The sequence below is a fragment of the Ambystoma mexicanum genome, chromosome 1p (genome assembly GCF_040938575.1).
Source record: "Ambystoma mexicanum isolate Mex_15411 chromosome 1p, UKY_AmexF1_1, whole genome shotgun sequence".
Classification (NCBI taxonomy): Eukaryota; Metazoa; Chordata; class Amphibia; order Caudata; family Ambystomatidae; genus Ambystoma; species Ambystoma mexicanum.
The window spans coordinates 162627132-162647084 of NC_090921.1; the positions used below are offsets into that span (position 1 = coordinate 162627132).

General features: G+C 46.7%; 1 protein-coding gene across 2 annotated transcripts in view; it reads right to left on the reverse strand.

Moving 5' to 3' along the window:
- Positions 1-19953, reverse strand: part of ACADVL (acyl-CoA dehydrogenase very long chain) — a 425803-nt gene that overhangs the window by 247247 nt on the left and 158603 nt on the right. For both annotated transcript variants that reach the window (XM_069645887.1, XM_069645896.1), the window contains 2 exons: positions 9811-9955; positions 9325-9454 (listed from right to left, as the gene is read on the reverse strand). In XM_069645887.1, the coding sequence (XP_069501988.1) occupies positions 9325-9454; positions 9811-9955 (275 nt within the window). The remainder of the gene's footprint in view (positions 1-9324; positions 9455-9810; positions 9956-19953) is intronic.

Sequence of the window (19953 nt, forward strand, 5' to 3'; positions counted from 1 at the left end):
TAACAATTTTATGTAGGAAAGCATGTTCGGACCTATTCCCATTTTTTCCAGTACGGCCCATGGGTATTTCCAGGAAACCATGTCAAATGCCTTCTGGGCGTCTAGTGTGACTGCCACTGCGTCCGCCTTTAGGTCAATTCTGGACATTATATTGAATAATCGGCGGATGTTGAGAGCAGTGGAGCGGCCTGGAACAAATCCACTTTGGTCTGCATGGATCAGATGGGGCATAAATGGGAGGAATCTATTCGCATTTATTTTGGCAAAAATGTTCATTTCCGTGTTGATAAGTGATAGGGGCCTATAGGATGCACATTCATCTGGGGGTTTCCCTGGTTTTTGGAGAACGGCGATTAGGGCTTCCCTTAAAGAGGGGGGGGGGGGGGGGGGGGGAAGAGTGGCCAATCGAAGGGATTCGGTCCAGACCCTGTGCAATATAGGGGCTAGGATAGCGACATGTTCACGGTAGAACTCAGATGTGAGCCCATCGGGACCCGGAGCCTTATTTTTTGGAAGGTCAGAGATCACCTGGACTATCTCCTCCAGGGTGAACAGGACGTCAAGTTGTTCCCTGGTACTCTGGGAGATGAGGCTCATAGGGATGCGTTCGAACACATTGTCTAGATCTTGAGCGTTGTGTTCTGGTTGGGGGCCATAGAGCCTGGCATAGAAGCCAGCGAAGATGTCAATTATGGGCTGGTTGGACCAATGTTGTTTGCCTTGTTAGTCTATAATACTATCTATCCGGGATCTGCCACCCTCCGCACGTACCAGTTTAGCCAGGGTTCTGCCAGGTCTGTCACCCTTGCCGTACCGTCGGGCGGCCACAGGGCAAGCAAAATAACGCACGTCGCTCAGGGCGTGGGATTCAAACATTTCTAGTTCTGTTCCAATTTTTGCAAGGGTGGCCGGGCTTGGGGCGGAAGCATGTTCTAGGATTTTGAGCTTCGTTTCGGAGCAGTGTAGGGCTTGCCTTATGGCTTTAAGAACCCCAGCCTCCCTCAAGATACACATCCCTCTGATGTAAACTTTAAATGCTTCCCAGCGGGTCCCCTCAGGTGTGTCTTGCGTGTTATTGTTTTCGAAAAAGGTGTTTATATCTCAGCTTTGAAGACGATGTCAGACAAGGCCTCCGACTTAAAGCGCCAGGCTGATCGGGCGTCTAGGTGTTACCCAGCTGGATCTGCAGCAGCACGGGGGAGTGATCAGAGAGCTTGCGGGTGAGTATCTTGACATCTGACACCCTACCCACTTTTCACCCCGACAATAACAACAAGTCTATTCGCGAAGAGCTATAGTGCACTGTGGAATAGAGGGAGTAATCTCTGTCCTGGGGATGAAGCGTTCTCCACACATCATGTAAGTTCTGGGAATTCATATGTGTAAGGAGCCGTTTGGCGGCTCGGCACACGCTCCTACGAGTCGAGGTTGTCCTGTCCATGTCATTGTCCAGTATAAGATTCATACGCCCACCCCATATAATGGGAACTTCTACATATTTCATGATAATGGCAGTCACAGCATCTATAAATTCGGGGGAGTCGGTGTTAAGGCCATAAGAATTCACGAGTAGGCATTCATCGTTAGCCAGGGTGCAATGAAGGATCACATACCTGCCCTCTGTGTCAATGTGGGATGCATGGAGTTTACATTTCACCGATTTGTGAATGAGTGTTAGGACTCCTCTGGATTGAGTGGAGAATTGGGTATAAAATCTATTGGGGCCCCAGGATAGTGCAAGATTGGACTCTAGGAGTTTCTGAGCGTGGGTCTCCTGCAGCAGGAGTACTTTAATCCTGTGTCTTTGTGCATATGCTGTGATCCTACGGGACTTTGTAAAATTTGTCAATCCCCGAATATTCCATGTCATCAATTTAATAGCCATGCTGACATTTTATGGGACATTCCAACTGTAAGAGTTTAAGGATCTGTGTCTGTTTACCAAGAGATGTGCAGCTGTGGCCTTGTTGCGCCTCACTTCGGACCCAGTCATCACTTTCTTGCCGATTTTCTTATATTCCCACAACTTTCCCACCCCCCACCCTCAAGGAACTAGCAGTGTGATAATACCTTCCCCCAATACAACCAAGTGCGTGCAGTTCCCAGTTTGGCAACGCTTGACTAACAGCCTAACGGGGGCTCAACCATAAACACTTCGCCTCAGAAGGCATTGCAACTGCAGTGGGGGGCTACCGCTGCCGACAACCCACATTTGTTAACACATGTTATGATGGTACATCATAAATATTTTACATGGCTGATGAAACATAGGGTTACAAGGAAGGCATGTACTTAGGTCATGAGAACCAAGCCATTGTTGGAGTGGTCTGGTCCTCAACTGATATGCTGAGGTGACGAGGTTCGAGACCAGTTGGAAGAGGCATAGCTGATAAAGTCCATAGTAAGGTCATGCAGCCTTGGGTTTACAAACATCAGAAATCTTGTTACGATGGGTAAACTTTAGGCGAGCCGGGAAGAGCATTGCATACTCCATTTCTTCTCTCTCAGCATCTTTTTGACTCCTCCAAATTGATGACGTTCCATCTGCACTCACACAGAAAAGTCAGGGAAAATTCTAATGGTTTGTGAGTCCAGCCTTAGTTCCCCTTTTTCTCTGGCCAAGCGGAGTATATGGTCTCTGTCTTTGTAGCTTAGCAGTTTTGCAATTATTGGTCTGGGAAAGTCGCCAGTTTTGGGTCGGGGTGCTAGGGAGCGATGTGCTCTTTCCACGGTGAAGAATGGCGATGGCTCTGGGTTGCCAAGTAGGTCCTTAAGGAGTTGTTTGACCGCTAGTTCCATGCGACCTTTTAGAGCCATTTCGGGAACCCCCACTATGCGTATATTGTTTCTCCGTGACCTCGATTCAAGGTCATCACACTTGGCTTTGACCCGTTTCATATCTCGGACAAGCTCTGCGACTGTGCCCTGTAAGGTGTGAACATTATCCTTGTTGGCTCCTATTCTTTGCTCTGCCTCCGTGATTTTTGCACCATGTTGATCCAGTTTGGCTCTGAGGGAGGCTACGTTAGCGTTTATATCGTCCAGTTTTTCATGCAAGGCTGCAAAGTTTTTGGCCATAGACTATCATTACAGTTAAGTCAGGCAGAGGTGGATCCGGCAGGGCATCGCCATCTTCTTGCACCATGGAGGACGACGCCTGGTCTGACCTGGGTGCTGCCTTAGTGAACTTGTCCATGGCGCCTACCTTGTTCGCTCCTCGTGCTCTGTTCGACATTGCTGTCTCAGATGGGCAGACTGGTAGTGGACTCAGTACAGGAGTGCAGAAGTGGGGGCGGCAGCTGACCAGTAGTTTTGGCGTGTAGCTTAAGCGCCTAGTAATGCGAGTATTACCCCAACCCGTAGACAAAGGCCAGCGCAGGGGTGGCCAGTAGTAGTGGGTACGCAGTGGAGAGGGGTTGGCTGGGGCGGGGGGGGCAGTATGAACGTGGGGTTAGCAGGAGCACCGTGACCGCTTCAGGTACAGTCGGCAGAGATGGTTGGAGAGAGGTTCGATGGGCTCCAGAGTAGCCAGAACCCAGGTGGCGTTGAGGCTCATTTGGGTAAGTTCAATGAATGGGGCGAGTGTGGGGCCCTCCTGGGCATAGTGTCGTTCTTGCTACCAGTTGTAGGCACTAATAATGAAGGGTGCCCTCCGCCTCATAGTTTATAGTGCTGTTTTAGCTCCCTGGCTGCATATGTCCCATAGGTGGATTAAAGGAGTCTCACGCCGTGAGGAGCAGCTGCGCGGAGCAGCCCGCAAGTGTCAGCTGCACCACCCTTGAATTGTTCACATGGTTCTCCCAGCCCGCAAGTGAGGAAGGGCTGGGGAGACTCATGCAGCAGCGGTCCTCGCCGCCTCCGGTGGCGTTAGGATCGGGGAGCAGCCACCGCTGCAGCAAGCAGACCCAGAGAACGGCAGTCGCCGACAAGGCAGTGGGGGGCCGCGGCCAGCACCACCCGAAGATCCGGGTACAGGCGCGGGACGTCGCAGACCGCCGCCGCGCCCAGAGGGGGAACAGCAGGTAATGTCGAGGTGGAGGGGGGAAGGCGGGAGCGAGCCGCAGTCGCCTCAACGATGGAGCGGGGCCCACCGGAGCTCCGGCGAGCCAGCGGATGGTTGGCAGCGCGCAACCTGCCCCCAAGGCACTCACCTCCTCCGCCCGTGGTCGGCGGACCTCGCGGCGGCAGACCAGAAGAAGCACCCGTCGCTGTCCCAGGGTGGCAGCACGGTCTCCGCCCCGTGGCGGCTGCACGCCAGGAGGCCCCTCCACAGATCTCAGCCCCTGGCCCGGCGGCGGCGCACACAGATGCCACAGCGCCCCGCTCTCCGAGGTACCAGGAGGCAGGCCCAAAGGCCAAACAGGGCCGGCTGGCGCAGTCGGTCGTATCTCGGCAGCAGCTGATTCCCAGGCAGCGGATTTTTCACAGTATGTGCCCCGCAGCTAGGGGAGTTATCTGGTGCGGTTATCTGGGTTGGAGATGTGCGGATTACGCCGTTGTCCGCCGATGTAGATGTGTGGGTCTCAGAGCTCCGTAGCTAGGCGGCCATCTTGTCGGCTGCTCAACAGCACCCCCCTCGTATTAACAATTTTAAGGACACAATGTGGTAAATAACCACAAAGAATTGATAAGATTCACTATAATGAAACCCAACATAAGAAAGTGAAATTTCTATTAATAAGGAAAATTTGCAAAATATAAGGAAACCTTTACATAATATTTATGCAACTGATGTTTGCAAGTGTGCTGTATGCTTGATTAACGATGTGCCACTGATGTTCAAGTTGGTGCAAAGAATAGACATTGTTATTTAACATGCATGTACTGTGTATATTATTTTTGTAAATGAGTACTGAAATATATTTTTGCCTTTACAAATTTCGCTACATCTTTGGGATATGCGGCGTTTTTCATAGATTCAAGCTTCCTGTGGACTTATTTTTTTTAACCAAAGCCAAACAATCATCAATAACGAACCGTAATATTCCTATTTTGGAACAATCGTCTGGCACCAGTTTATCTATTTTCACTGAGTGATACGGAGCAACAGGCCAGTGAAGAGGAAGTGTCCAGTATCCTCCCCACTCCAGTTTCCCCCCTCCCATTACCTATTGGATTCACACCAAAGTATGGGACGTATGATAAACAGTTAAATCAGCAGAGAGCAGCACATGGGCTTTGCCCAGTACCTATCAGGATGACAGCACCTGTTAACATACAGACACCTAAGAAAACCTGGACAGTAAGGTATCTTTTAAAGAAGCCATTCCTACATCCTAAACAATATGACGGTTTTTTGAATAAAATACCTGAAGAAGCAAAGATGATAATGAAGGAAAATGAATGGCGACATCATAAGAAAATCGGACTGATGCACATATAGAAGATATAATGACCCGAGAATACTGACAAAAAGACAGAATACCATGGATAAATGACATCTTGAGCCTAAGGTGAAGAAGGTGATGTCAAAATGAAGAAACTTATGCCACATACATGATGAAGATAGTTAGTTTAAACGTGTACAGATGCAAGTAACTGCAAGAAGCAAAGAAATTGTGAAGCTTGCTTATTCTTTATAGTTGATGGATTGCTGCAAGCGCCAGCGTTTACAAGTTTATACCCCAAGAAGCACTTTATGCATGAATCTAAGTCCACTACGCACATAAGCAGAATCGAACAAAGGTTCCAAAAGGCCTCAGATGGAGTGCGTCGCAGCAAGAAAATTGAGAATCAAGACAGAGCAAAACTCAGCTAAGGATGACCATGCCAAGAAACCAAGGTCTTTTATGGCTGGAATAAGCTAACACTGTATACAATTAAGGAGAGAAGAGAACAGAGGCTCCTTTTCAGAAAGGTCAAGATAAGCCACAGACGTCAGAAGACTGGTAGAATTAAATCAAATATACAAAAAAGACAGTCCTTTCACGGTGTCCAGTCACGTGACCAAGGCAAGCTGGAAGGAGACTTTCACACCTACGCATGGATCCCCGCCATGATCATACTCCTTGAAAGTTCTCAGAATACAGAACAGACACAAGGCCAAACTACAAAGCAGTAATTGACACATGACCACCGAGGTGATGATTGATTGTAGCATAATTGGTGGGAAGCTAGCTGGGGTGCAGACAAACTTCTCTGCACCTAGATGTTCTTTCTGCATGCTGCTAGACATAGGTGGAAAAGTAGCAGTGGGGTTGATGCCAACCCAAACATAGTGGACTGTGTAATCTAGGGTCCTATAGTGAGTGGAGCCAATGGGACATTGTATTTTTTGTGACGTTCATAGTGGCCATTTTGAAGGGAGGGCTTAGATGCCCCACCTGACATTTATTATCCAATCCCCTCTACCCGTTACCAAATACAGATATAGTTCCTTATGTTAAGTTACCTTCCTATAACCAATCACATTGCATGTTAGGTTTTAAGTTAGTATGTGCGCAGGTTGTACGTCAGCAATGACGAATTTTTGCTATAAATATTGTGTTTTTTCTAAAAGTGAAGAGAGCGAGAAGATCAAGCGGTTGCTGATGTTTGTTGTGCTCCCCATTTTATGAACTTGTTATTAAAACGGACTCCCTTTGCTCAACTATTCAGTTATTTGATGTACGAGTATGAATCTGCATCACCATCTATCTGGAGGGTACTGTTACTCATCTTAAAAAGCTGTTTGAGAGATCATCCACTTCACCAGTCTTTATGGTAGGTATACGCGCTGATCGCAAAGTTTAGCATTTCAAAGCAAAAGGAGTCCTTTGGTCTGACAAATCAATCAAACATTGGAGATGGAATGTTAGGGGGAATTCTCAGAAATGTGTTAATTCCTCTATACCTTAAAGACCCCCAAAAACTCTGTTCCATAGGCATCTTTTTACATTGTGACACATGGCACCTTCCGTGCAGTGGGCACAGGGAAGTCTTTCAGATTTCCCAAAGGTTTAAATACCTTCTCTTGGATAAACTACTGTTTCCAAGAACAGTAAAGTGAAATGGACATTACTTACATTTGCACACACTATCTTACAGTAGGGTGCTGGAGGGGTTACTTAGTATCCCCTTTGTCTAGCTTCTCATGTAACAATTTTATGTTACCCTTTCTACAATTAATGGCTGGTGTCAGTGGTATACTTTTAACTACCATTGGGAGTTGTTACCACGGGCTGCGTTCGCAACTGCAGTAAAACACCCTTGGGTACCCATTGTCAAAATGGCCCGGTCGTCTTTTTTCACCATTTCTTGCTAGAAAGGTCCTTCTTGAGATTTACACTGTGCGCCAAACCAGGTCTGGTCCCTTTGTTTGTTTTGTCTTTGGTGGGATTCACGAGTGAAGCCCGCCTAAGGGTTCAGTATGTCAGGCAGGGGCATGAAGTGATGGACGCGCCCTAAACTCCCTGTGCTTAATCCCCTTGGTTACAGGAATGCACCCAAAAGGTGATTGACCGGTTGGCTACCCGGCAAGGACAGCCACCCTGCTGTGTGATTGACAGAAGGCAACCACTGGACGAAGGAATCCGAAGAAGAACTTGGAAGACACTTGCTGCAACTCCTGGACCGTTGGTTTGCCCGGTGAAGCCCTGCTGAAGCCCTGAATTCACCTTGACTAGAGAAGCCCTGCAAGGACGACTTCTCGCCTTTAGTTGGTTGGACCAATCAACTCCAAAGTGAACTCGTTTGAACTCTCGGAGCTGGCTGTACTTCCACTGCTGCTGCTGCTGCTGGAACCGAAGTGCCAGGAAGAGGAACACCAAATGGAGTGCATCACTCTTGTAGCCTTACTTGATCTCGAGATTGGTCTTGGTTGCCCCTGTAGGGTTGCTTGCATCTTCTACTTCTCACAAGCCTCCCTTTGGCCCTACACTGATTATACCTTTTCTACAAAGACCTCTAAAACATTGTGCAAGACTTTCACTTACCTGCAAGAAGCGCTTTAGCTCACCTAGACTTTTGTCCAATTGACATTGGCTGGCCTGGCTCCCTGAATGACTCTGCTCTCCTCCGATGGTGTGCGTTTTACCTTCCTTCCGTGAAAGGGTCAACTTACTTTGCACTTGGGGTGTTCAAAAGTACTTACCTGCTACAGAATATTTATGTGATCTCGTCTTTTTCTGAAACCTCTTTTCTTTGACACCAACTTCAGTATTGCTCTAAATGTATCAGTGATATATTAATGTCCAGAGTGTCCTAGTGATGCAAGTCATCTGAGGGTGTAGGAAGCGTCTATGTGCCATCCCAAATGGGTAGTTGCTGATTTAGAGAAACTAAGCGTGTGTATTTGGAGTGTATTTGTGGGTTACTATTATAGTGCCCCTTCTGAAGAAGGCTTAGTCAAACTGACTGGTAAATAAATTAATAGTTGTTTAATCAAGAAACCTTGAGTGTAAGTGTTTATTTGGATACTTGTCACTGTGAATCTCTGTGTAACCACCCTATTGCGCACATTGACCCCTCTTGAGATAGCCTGGCTGCTCAGCCACACTATCAATCTGTGTAGTACAGACTTCTACCAAAGGTTGGGTTCCTATTGCCTGGGGGCCAAGGTTGTTGTAGTGCACCCAAAGGGTACTGCTCCAAATCTTGCCTAACATGGAACATAAGCAGATTAAATTTAACCACTCGGAACTTGGATTGCACGATGAAAATACAGGGATTAATGTATCGATAAGGCAATTGGCAAGATTTGATGGAAGTTGACAGTTTAGGAATACATTGGAAGCATGCCATGTAGTAAATGTTTTATGGTAATCACTTTTAGTCGCATACGTTTTCAATGTTTCCATGGGTATAATCTTCTATTTTGAGCTTCATGTTAAAAATATGACTTGTTTCATTATTTATATTTTCTTTAAAGTTTTCTTCGTTTTATGAAAAGAAAGTGAATTTTTACACTGTGTGTGGATGTGTTTGTTGATCTTTCTGGATTTGCATTAGGTGCCGTGAGGACATAGATGACAGGGTATGTTTAGCTACGTGGTCAACGAACATCATTAGAATAGGTGGAGCGTATCTTTTTGACATGTCACTGTTAACTTGAGGGGCAGGTGATCTGATTTACTGCCGTGTTGCACTTGAACTTAGGGCGATGGATCAACTGATGAGATTATCACAAGATGGCGGTTTCTGACCTGCGAGTTAAGCATGTGTACATTTGTGAAAATGGAAGGTAAGATTAATTGGAATTTATGAGAGAACTTCCCCTTGAAGTCCAACTAGTGATTCTGAGGTGTAATGTGCAAGAGGAGTGTGCCCGTGCAGTGTAGTGTAGTGTAGTTATATGTTGCGCTTATCCTGCCTACCCAGGAGCGCAAGTCACCAGCGGCTACTCACCTGATCCAGAGCTTGCCTCCATTCATGGTGTAGAACTTGCCGCAGTCGCTCTTCACTGCTGTGGTTTTGATGGAGGCGGCATCCGAGCCACTGGAAGGTTCCGTTAGGCAGAAGGCCGCAAGTGTCTCCCCTGGGGATCAAGGACAGAGTGAGATCAGGGACTAACAAACTCAGCCCTTCTTTAGGGAATCTCTTACCAACAACACCCTTGTACCCATAAAGAATCTCCACAGTTGCAGGGTCTCCCTTCAGGCTTCAGCCTGGTGCAAGGACTCCCTTTGAACCCCTTTTCTGATTCAGATTCCCTCCCATCCTCTTATGGCCATCTCCTGTGCATGTTTACCAAACTTCTTCCCTTTGGCAGCTATTTTCTGTGCACAGTCTCAACCCTCACCCACTTCTCTATCTTCCTCTCCTATCCCTCTGAATATTTCTCTCCCGTAACGGCATGCTTGCTCACCCTCATCAACTTCAGGTCCTGCTCACCTGTGGCCAGCTTAGGCAGGTATTTTTCCTTCTGTTGCTTGTTCCCAAATAGGAGGATGCCCTTGAACCCAATGGACTGATGGGCGCCAAGGGTGATTCCTACGCCGAGGTCATGCATGCCAACAATCTCCACCAGACGGGCGTACTACAGAATGAGAGATGGACAGCATGAACGACCCATTAATGTTATGAACAAGAAATTGGAGAGAGCAAGAGATATACAGTCAGAGTTCCAGCATACGTTGAACACACACTAGCCCAATATCATGCTTGGCACATACTACAATGCGTGATATCTGTAAGGAGCAAAGGACACAGGGAGGACAGGCTAGTGACATAGCAAGGTGGTTCACAGTACCTTACTCAAACATGCCAGTGAGACAGACAGTACAAACCAGATTCCTTTACTGCACCTTTTCTTCCATTTCTATGGACCCCAACACCTTTTGCTTTTATTTCTGAATCTGACCTGTTCTTTTTACAGTGCAGTGAAGCCTGAAGCTTCACTACACTCCCTGTTGCTCATCTGTTAGGGGGAAACTGGCTGTTAGTACTAGGCAACATTGTTATCCTTCGTCGTGTTACTTCGTTACTACTTTTAGAAACCGGTTATCCCTTGTGGCAACATTTATATCATTGTACAAGGCATAGGGTACATTTTTTGTTTTACCCTAGACTTACACGGAGAGGATTTCTGGTTACTCTAGGTGTGCTAAATGGACAAGCCAGTGGCAGCAATGACTTGGGTACCATTTTTTTGGTGCTTTTCATTTTAGCCTTACCACATTTACAGTGTTTGGCTACTCACCGCGGCTAGTGGCCAAGCATAACCATGCCACGATTTTCCGCTTATCCTTTGGCCATCTTGTCTTTTAGCCTTCCTCCTGGCCTGTGAGGCCCGGAAAATCCTTATATGGACTTCTAGTGCCCGGGAAAGTAGAGGCTTTTGGCAGGCTACTGGAGGGCTGTGTGTTTGCTTCCAGGAAGTGGGCTGGGACTGTCTGGTCCTAATCGACATACTGGTGCCAGTGTGTCTGGGTGGAATGAATGAGTTTTGCAGCCAGTGGTCCTGATTGGAACACTACTAGGGTGTTTGTGTGGGACAGGTCTGTCATTGGCTAGTGGGGGCTGCTGCTCTTAGCTGGCTTTTTGGATAAGAAAGAACCGTTAGGTAAGAATTGGTGCAGTCACACTGGGTGAGACTACACAACACTTACCTGCCTGGTATTAGGTAACCCACCTTTTGGTATAGTTCTGTACTACACAAGTTGGTAGTGTGACTGAGCAGCCAGGCTCATCTCAAGAGGGGTAAATGTTAGCTGTAGAGCTGTATGAATGAAACCCGTCAATACACGTAACCCAGTAACTCTTACACTCAAGATTTCAGTTATAAATATTTATTTAACATCAATTTTTAAAAGGGCAATTTGTTGCAACACTGTAAATATACTTTTAAATTCTTTTGAGAATCAAAAAGTGTTAGTGGATAATCTTTGGATATGCTTCATACACACTTCCTACAACCTGAGGTGACTTCAATCAAAAGGACAGTAATGGCATGTATATATCACTAGTGCTTTGTTGATTCTGAGGTTGCAGAAAGGAAAGGTTAGGGAAAGAAAAAAGGTTACAGTTTCTCAGTACATGTGAGAACAGCGAAATCCTCCAATGAAGTCTAGATACGCCTTTCCCAGCAGTTACAGTATACAACAAGCTACCACCTATTAGGGACAGAAAGTATCAAAGTCAATGGTCTAGAAGAGTGCCTTCAGGGAGCCAGGACAGCCAAAGTCATTTGGGACACAGTCTATGGATCTGATGCACTTCTTGGATCAAAGTCTTGGACAAAGTTAGAGAGTTTTAGAAAAATCACTTGTAAGGTCACAAGCTGGGACAAGAGGGAGGGTGTGGTGGGCTCCTGTGGCAGTACTCGGTAGGTCGTCGGCAGCTATGGGCTCTTTACCGTTCAGCGGCACGTCGCGGTTTCAGCGCTTAGCAAACAGCACCAAACCGGATCTCTGACACCAGTTGGGCTCTCTTCAATCCCTCAGTCCTACAATCTGGTGAGGGGATTCTGGATCTGGAGGTCCTGCTTCGGGATGGTCCTTAGGAGTCTCCTGGAGCCTCAGGCCGGATTCATTCCGCGGCAGACATTGCACTCTACTACGGACACTCTACACCCCTGGCATTGGGCTTACGAAGCGACGGAGAAGCACAGCAAGTTGGGGATAGTGGTCCAGTGGAGTTCGGCTCGGGGTCAGTTGGTCCCACTAACCCAAGGGGAGAAGTCGTTCTGTCCGGAGCTTCTGTCGAGGTGAAAAAGGAATTCAGAACAGCAGCTGGGCATCACCTGGCAATTCAAAGAATCAGGAGGATGCAGCAAGCTTTGTTCACGGTATCAGCATTTCTCCGAGTGGTCGACTGCCTCTAGTTCCAAAACCCTTGCCTTTTAATGGGTTTTTCCGATTCATGCACAGCCTAGGCTGTCAATCACAGCTAAAAAGTCCTAAATCCAGCAAAAGAGCTGGGGGTCTCTTGAAGGGAATTAGCACAAACATGAAAATTCTGCCCAACAAGGACCCCTGCACCCAGAGAGATCCTGGAAGAAACCTAAGGAGCCAGACCCGCAGGAAGGCGGCTTGGCGACCAAGGGGGTGCTGTTGCGCGGCTTGCAAGGTGGCCGCTGCCTGAAAGGCTCCGGCACCATAATCCTCATCAATATCCTCTGCATCGGGGCCCTGCTCACCCCCTGGAGCCAGGTCACATGATTAGCAAATACAGGGGCACCTATTGAACCTATCATCTCCGCCTAGCCGTGCACTTTGAGAGCAGTGCGGGACGCTGCCAGCAAGGCCTCGCCGCAGCCCCTGGAGGCGAGGTGGGGGGGGCAGGGGGTGGATCCACCGAGCCCGAGTGTGGACAGCAGGCAGTGCTTGGAGTCCTGCATGGGGACCACTCGTCTCGGCCCCAGCCTGGTCCCTGTCTGTGGAGAGAGCGGAGGGGTGTCCTGCCTGGCCGCTCCTTGGGGAATAGCTGATCTCTCGAGAACTGACGGGCGACTACAACGAGAAACCGGAGACTGGGTGGCCGACCCGTGGCGGCGTTAGGGAGAATTCACATAAATGTGGTAATTCCCTTCACCTTAGAGATCTTAGAGACCCCCAGCAACTGAACTACAGCCAAACCTTCATTGTGCAAACAGATGCTTCCAATACAGGTATAGGTGCAGTTCTGAGTCAGCTGGATGAGAAAGGTAGGGAACACCCAATGCGCTTCATCAGCAGGAAGCTGAAGGAACCTGAGACAAGGTGGCAACCATAGAACAAGAGTGTTTTGCCATTGTGTGATCTCTGAAGAAGTTTAGACCATACTTGTATGGATCTACTTTTGTGATTCAGACAGACCACCAACCCTTGAGATGGTTAACGCAGATGGAAAATCATAAATTGTTAAGATGGTCAATCAGCCTACAGGGGTTTGATTTTACCATTGAACACAGGTCAGGGTGTAGTCACCATAATGCTGATGGTCTCTCCAGAATGTATGACCAAGTGGAGTAAGGAGATTAATCCAGGGGTGGATTAAATCCTCCTGTCCCTTAGTCTGGGGATTTTAGGGAGGGAGGACGAGTGGTAGGGAGAATTCTCATAAATGTGCTAATTCCCTTCACCTTAGAGACCCCCAGCAACTTTGATGGATTTTGAGGACATGATTTTTTTACCTGGAGAGTGTAAGCCTTTTATCCCCACCCTCATGTATTTTGATGTGTGTTTTACTCTTTTGTTCTTTGATTATGGAGTTTGAGACAACTCCATAGGCATCATCTTTTCATGTGTGTTACACATCACCATCAGTGCAGTGACACAGGAAAGCTTTTTAGGCTGGCCCAAGGTTTAAATACATTCTCTGGGATAAACTGTTTCCCAGAAAATGTAAAGTTAAATTGACTTTACTAGTCTTTAAATTCCTAGACCCAGCACACACTAACAATAGAGTGCTGGAGGGGTTACCTAGTATCCCCTATGTCTAGAAACTCATGTAACACTCAAATGCTACCCTTTCCTATCAAAATGGCTGGTGACAGTGGTTTTACAACGAACTACCATGATTTTTCCCGACCGCGAACACCAGTAGCTAAAAATCGCGGGAGCCATGTTTTTCAAGATGGCGCCTAAGCCCCCTTTGTTTAAACAGGTCCTGGTCTTTTTTTGCCATTTCTTTTTGGAAAGGTCCTTCTATAGTTTGTCTGAGCGTCAAACTACGTTTGGTCCCTTTGTTGCTATGCCTTTGGCCTCTGGCGCTCGAGTGGCTGGGGTGGGCAGGAAGTGAGGGGCGGTGTTTGAAACTCCCTAGGCTTAGTCTCCTAGGAGACCCAAATGCACTCTGACGTAATTGGCTGGCTGACTGTCCGGCAAGGACAGCCAACCTGGGTGAGTGGCAGCTAGACGAATGAATGGGGGAAAACTGTTTTAAAAAGGTGGGTCTCTTGGCTTGGAAGGCAGAGTCTACCACTGGAACGAAAGGACCGAAGACTAGCTGGAACAGGACGGCTGCTGCAACTCACTGGACCGTTGGTCTGCCCGGTGGAGCCCAGCTGCAGGTTCATCTCAACAAAGAAGCCCTTCAAGGACAACTTCTTCCTTTGAGTTGGTGGAACCAATCAACTCGTAAGCCACTTGGATACCATTTTCTGAGCTGGTTAGGATTAACCAGGGGGGGGGGGGGGGGGGGGGGGGAGGACACCAGCTTGTGTGCTTGAAGAACAGCAACCGGAATCAAAGATTTGACTATTTGCCAGCTTTGTGACCCGTCCACGTGCAAGAGTCCTTTGGCGTCCTCACTCTTGTCCCCACGACTGAGGCTCAGGAACAGCGAGATCTGCAGGAACAGAAGTCTTCAGCTGCATCTTTTTTTTCAATATAAGGTACAGTGAAAACCTGACCGAGAGAACTTACCCCTCACCGCGAAAGTTTGTGGAACCTTGGCAACGTGCAGGCCTAGTCAGCTTGTTATCCGACATATGAACCTTTCTTCCGTGAACTACTGCTAAGAACCGTGGCAAAGACTTTTCCGTTTTAAATACCAGAACCGTTTTTACTTATACAAGACACTAGCCCATTGACTTTGGGCTACCCATTTCATTGAATCAACTCCTCTGGTGAACTCAAACTATTTGCACTGTTTAAGAATAACTAATATTCGTTTTATTAACGTATGCTTTTTTGCTCCTACTTCAAGGGAGCTCAACTGCTTAGCAATCAGTACTGTAGTATAATCTTTGTGTGATATTGGCTGCCTTGTTTAGTGAATACTTCATAAATGATTGTGTAATAAATGAATAAGTGTTTTTATCAAGAAACCTGGAGTAGAAGTGTCTCTGAATACTTGTCATTGTAGACCTTTGTTTAACACCCTTACAAGCTCACATTCCCTCTTGAGATAAGCCTGGATGCTCAGCTCGCTACCAAAACCAAACTGTGTGGTACAGAATTATACCAAAGGTTGGTTTTGCTTACACCTGTAGTCCTAGTTGTGTGTAGTGGTCCCAAAAGGTACTGCATACATACTCTGCCGCGGTCCACGCAGAGGAGCCTGGCCCGACTGTGGGCGGACGTGCCACATAATCCACGTGGTCCACGGCTGAGGCGGGGCGGCCCGGACCAGGACGCAATCACCCGGGGGCCTCATAAACAGACTGGAGCTCACCTGTGCCTGTGGTGCCCCCCCCCCGGCGGTGTCCGTCAGGCCATCGAATGCCCCCTGCGATCCCAGCATCTGAGATGAATCTCTGCGTGGCCCATAACACCTAAAAGGGACGGCACAGCCGCCGGTTACACCGGAAGGGGTGGGGTCGGATGAGGGGGGCATTGTGACGCGCCGATATCCTGTGTGGATTGGAGCTCCTCTGGTCGCATCATTCTCCAGAGCCCCTGATGCAATGCAACATGACGCAGATACAGCCGGAGCCCAACTCATCTCGCCGCAACAACAGTCTTTGTGACCCCTAAGAGGCGCATCTCACATCAATATCACAGCAACCAACTGCTGCGGAAAATGTACCCCCGCGTCGGGCCCTAGACCGGTGGAACTCCCCCTTCTCCACGCCCAGAGTCTGACTACGCGTGCACGCAACCAACCCCGTCTCGAAGGGTGAAACTGCCAGGTCTACATTGCACAATCCCTGCACCTCCGAGACCTGGGGGCTACTGTGGGCGCGACCCTTCCCCATCTCATGAGTGGACTCGTCAGCTGGCCATACCTGCGCAGGGCTCGTCTGGGAGGGGTGGGGGAGGGCTACCACAATACAACTGCATACAGTGGCGGGGAGCTTCTCCTCTGCATGCCAGACAATTAATTGCCACCAACTCACCTGCATAGCAGACAACACCTTCCATAACCCCTCCCCCCTACCAGCCTTGGAATAGACAGTGAATGCACTACTGTACACGGAGAGACCGGCTCAAAATCAACTACGAGGTGACTGATAACCTCTCCTGTTCCACTGCTCAGATCAGGGACTGGTGCTGAACTACACAATAACTAAGAGCCAGCTACCGCCGCACTGCAACCACTATGTCTCCGATACACCGAGCAACGCCTACAGACCTTGTTGATCCCGGGGGGGCTGGGCAGGGCTGACCCAGCGAGGGCTCCCCCACCATGCGTGGGATCTTAAGCATGTGGTGCTATGGCCCGGACAGTGGGGGGTGGACCTGGGGAGTCCCTCCTGAAACTGAGAAACTATCCACACCTAGTCAGCGCGACAGTTGGGAGCTTTGAGGAGACCAGCGTACACAGTGACCACCTTGGACTGCACAGTGCATACGTGTCAGGACTGGCTAGTTTAATAACAGGAAGAGTAACAAGATTAACATTGTGCCTTTAGAGCTGGCTGGGTTAGTTGTGCTTTCAGAACTGGCTGTGTTAGTAACAGGAAGAGTTTGTTCATAGAATTAACATTGTGCTTGCCCAAGTCAAGATGGAGCGAAAGAAACTTAATCTGATTGGTTAAAGAAACAATATGATGTTTGGTTGCCTGATTGGTGGAGAGGACAATGGGTTTGATTCTTGGGAGATGAGCAAGTTTCTAAACTGCCTTTCATCCAGAGAAATTCAGTGGCTGGTTGTATATTAGTTAAGCTCCTTAAGTAAGGCCTTTCCAGAGCTCAGAAAATCTACCAAAGAAGTAAGAATATCGTTTGCTGATCCAATTTGAAAAAGAAGTCATCAGGTAGGATCGTTCTTTTAAAGATTTTGAGATTGTCACAGTGAACTTTCATTTTCTTTTATAAGAAAACTTAAAGAGTAAACAAGTTTCAAGTTCATTTGAGAAAAGAGACATTTACAGTTAAAGTTATTATAAGGAAAACAAGCTTGAAGATTGTGCGTAGGATTTAAAAGTTGATTAACTGCGTGTAATGTTCTTCAAGACTGTTTAATGTGTGCGCGAGCTCGCAAGTTGTCGTTTGCGTGTTCTTTTTAAAGCTTGTGTACATTTTTTTTACGTGAAAGACGTTTCCTGAGAAAGCGCGTGTGGTTTGCGATAGAGCGCGTGCCAAAAAGAATTGCGCGTGTGAATTTTAGCTTGTGTACATTTTTTTTACGTGAAAGACGTTTCCTGAGAAAGCGCGTGTGGTTTTGCGATAGAGCGCGTGCCCAAAAGAATTGCGCAAGTTAACTTTAGCGCGTGTACATTTTTTTTTACGCGAAATACGTCTCAAGAAAAAGCGCATGTTGGGTTGCGATAGAGCGCGAGTCCATTTTTATCAGCGCGTGTTATTTTTATCGCGTTTACATATTTTTTTTACGCGCGTGGGTTTTGTAAAATTATCGCGTGTGTATTTTACACGCGAAGACAATTCTTCACGTCTTCTGAGTTCACGTGTTTATCGCACACGCTTGTTAAGGAAGAAACTATACGTTCTTTGTGTAAATGTGTAAATAAGGAAAACAATTCACACGCAGAAAGAAAGCAGTATTCCAGGAAGTTAAAGAATATAATTTAAAGTAATCTATGCAAATAGGACTCAATGTTTTCAGAGAAAGACTGCAATTTATGTAAGCATTGAAAACTACATAAGGTCAAAAGAACTTTGAAGTAAGAATATCTAATTCTGAAAAGATGTTGCAAAGGCCATCACTTTAGGATTCTAAAGAGACTAGATTGGCTTGAACTATTTGCACACCACAAGATATATTTACAAGATATTCCACAAAGATTACTAACCTCCAAGTCTTTTACTGAGGTTTAAGAGGTAAAGAGTTTAGAGTTTATTTAGCATAAGTTTAGAAAAGAAGTTCTTATTATATAAGTAACCAGGTGTATTTGTTTACCACAGATACCAGAGCCTACCAGACGGTTGAAGGGCAGCAGTGTCTCCGTTGTTATTTTCTCCAAATTCCCCTTTCCCTTTCTTGGGGTTTTCAGCTCAGCTTATATTTAAGGGTTGAGAGGTGAACTCCTGGTGAGGGTCTGTGGGGCCAGCATCAGCTCCTGTGGAATTCAGTCAAGCCGGACCCTGACAGGATGAAAGGCCCACGATAATATTTTCCACCTGAGCTGATATGGATCCCACAGAGGCACTAGCTAGTTCCATAAGGGACATGTTTTCAGAGTTAAGGGAGGAAATGAGGGCTGTGCGAAAAGAAAATCAGGAATTACAAGTCAAGTTTGAAGAGTTAAACTCCAAGGTTACCCGTAAGGGTGAAGAAATTTCTTTGGAGTCAAGAGATTCAGAGGATACTAGTAGAGAATTACCAGTGTTAATTAGAGAGGATTTGGGTGAAGGAACGAGTTCTCAAGAAAGACGCAGGGGAAGTTTGAATATACCTGTAGGTCCAGTCCCCTTAGCACCTCCAGAGCGTTTTGGGGGAGAGGCCAAGAAATGCCATATTTTCCTTACACAGTGTGAACTTCATTTCCTTTGTCGACCTGAAGCTTTTAACACAGATGCTTCTAAAATAGCTTTTATGCTGTCTTACCTCACTGGTGAGGCGGCAACTTGGTCAGTATTATTGGTTGGTCAAGAGAATCCTATACTAAAGAACTTGTTAGCTTTCAAGTTAGAATTTAAAAAGATGTTTGACAGACGCCAATTATCTCAAGAAGTAGATGGAGAACTATTAGAGTTAAAACAGGGAACCAAAGATTTAGTGTCTTACATCACACAGTTCAGATCTTTAGTATTAGAGAGCAATTGGCCAGAAGAGAAGCAATCCTCTTTATTTTATAGAGGTTTGAAGGAGGAATTGAAAGATGCCTTATCTACAATTGTTAATAGACCCACTTCATGTGAGGATTTAATTAATCTGGTCATACAAATTGACTATAGATTAGGGGAACGCAAGGCTGAGCGTAGAAGAGGAGGAGTTGAGCAACCCAGAGTTTTCCCTAGAGTTGATAGAGGAAGATTAGAATTTGTAAATAAAGAATTGAGAACTGGGAACGCAGAGAGTAAATAAAGTGAGAGGTCCTTTAACTAAGGAGGAGAAGGATAGGCGAAGACAGAATAATTTATGTTTATATTGTGGGAAATCAGGACATTTTGTTGGAAATTGCCCTTGGTGTCCAAAACCTTCTGCATCTACTAACAGCTCCAGAAATCAGCAAGTGGCTAATACCATCCAAGCAGCAGTACCACATATTACATTGAATGTATCCTTGTATATTAAAGAGGAATTAAAGGGAAGTGGTCCAGTAGTAATAGATTCAGGAGCCACTGGTAACTTCATGGATTGGAATGTGGTTAAAGATATGAATGTGCCTTACGTTGTAAAAGATATACCAGAGTATGTGAGAGCGGTGGATGGGTCTCAACTGACAGGTTTAATTACACATGAAACAATCCCATTGGAAATGGAAATTGGAGGACACTGGGAGGAAATTGTGTTTGAATTAATTGACACTCCACAGTTGAAAATAATTTTGGGAATGCCTTGGTTGACGTATCATAACCCTCAGATTGATTGGGGAAGAAGAGTGGTGAAATTGGATTCTGCTTTTTGTGTTACAAATTGTTGTAAAGAAGCAATTCAGGAAAATGTTTCTAGTGATAATTGTTCAGAAGTAGTGGAAGGTTTGGTGAATTTGGGAACTATAGTACATTCTCTAGGGGCTGTAATGGGAGAATTACCAAAGTGTTA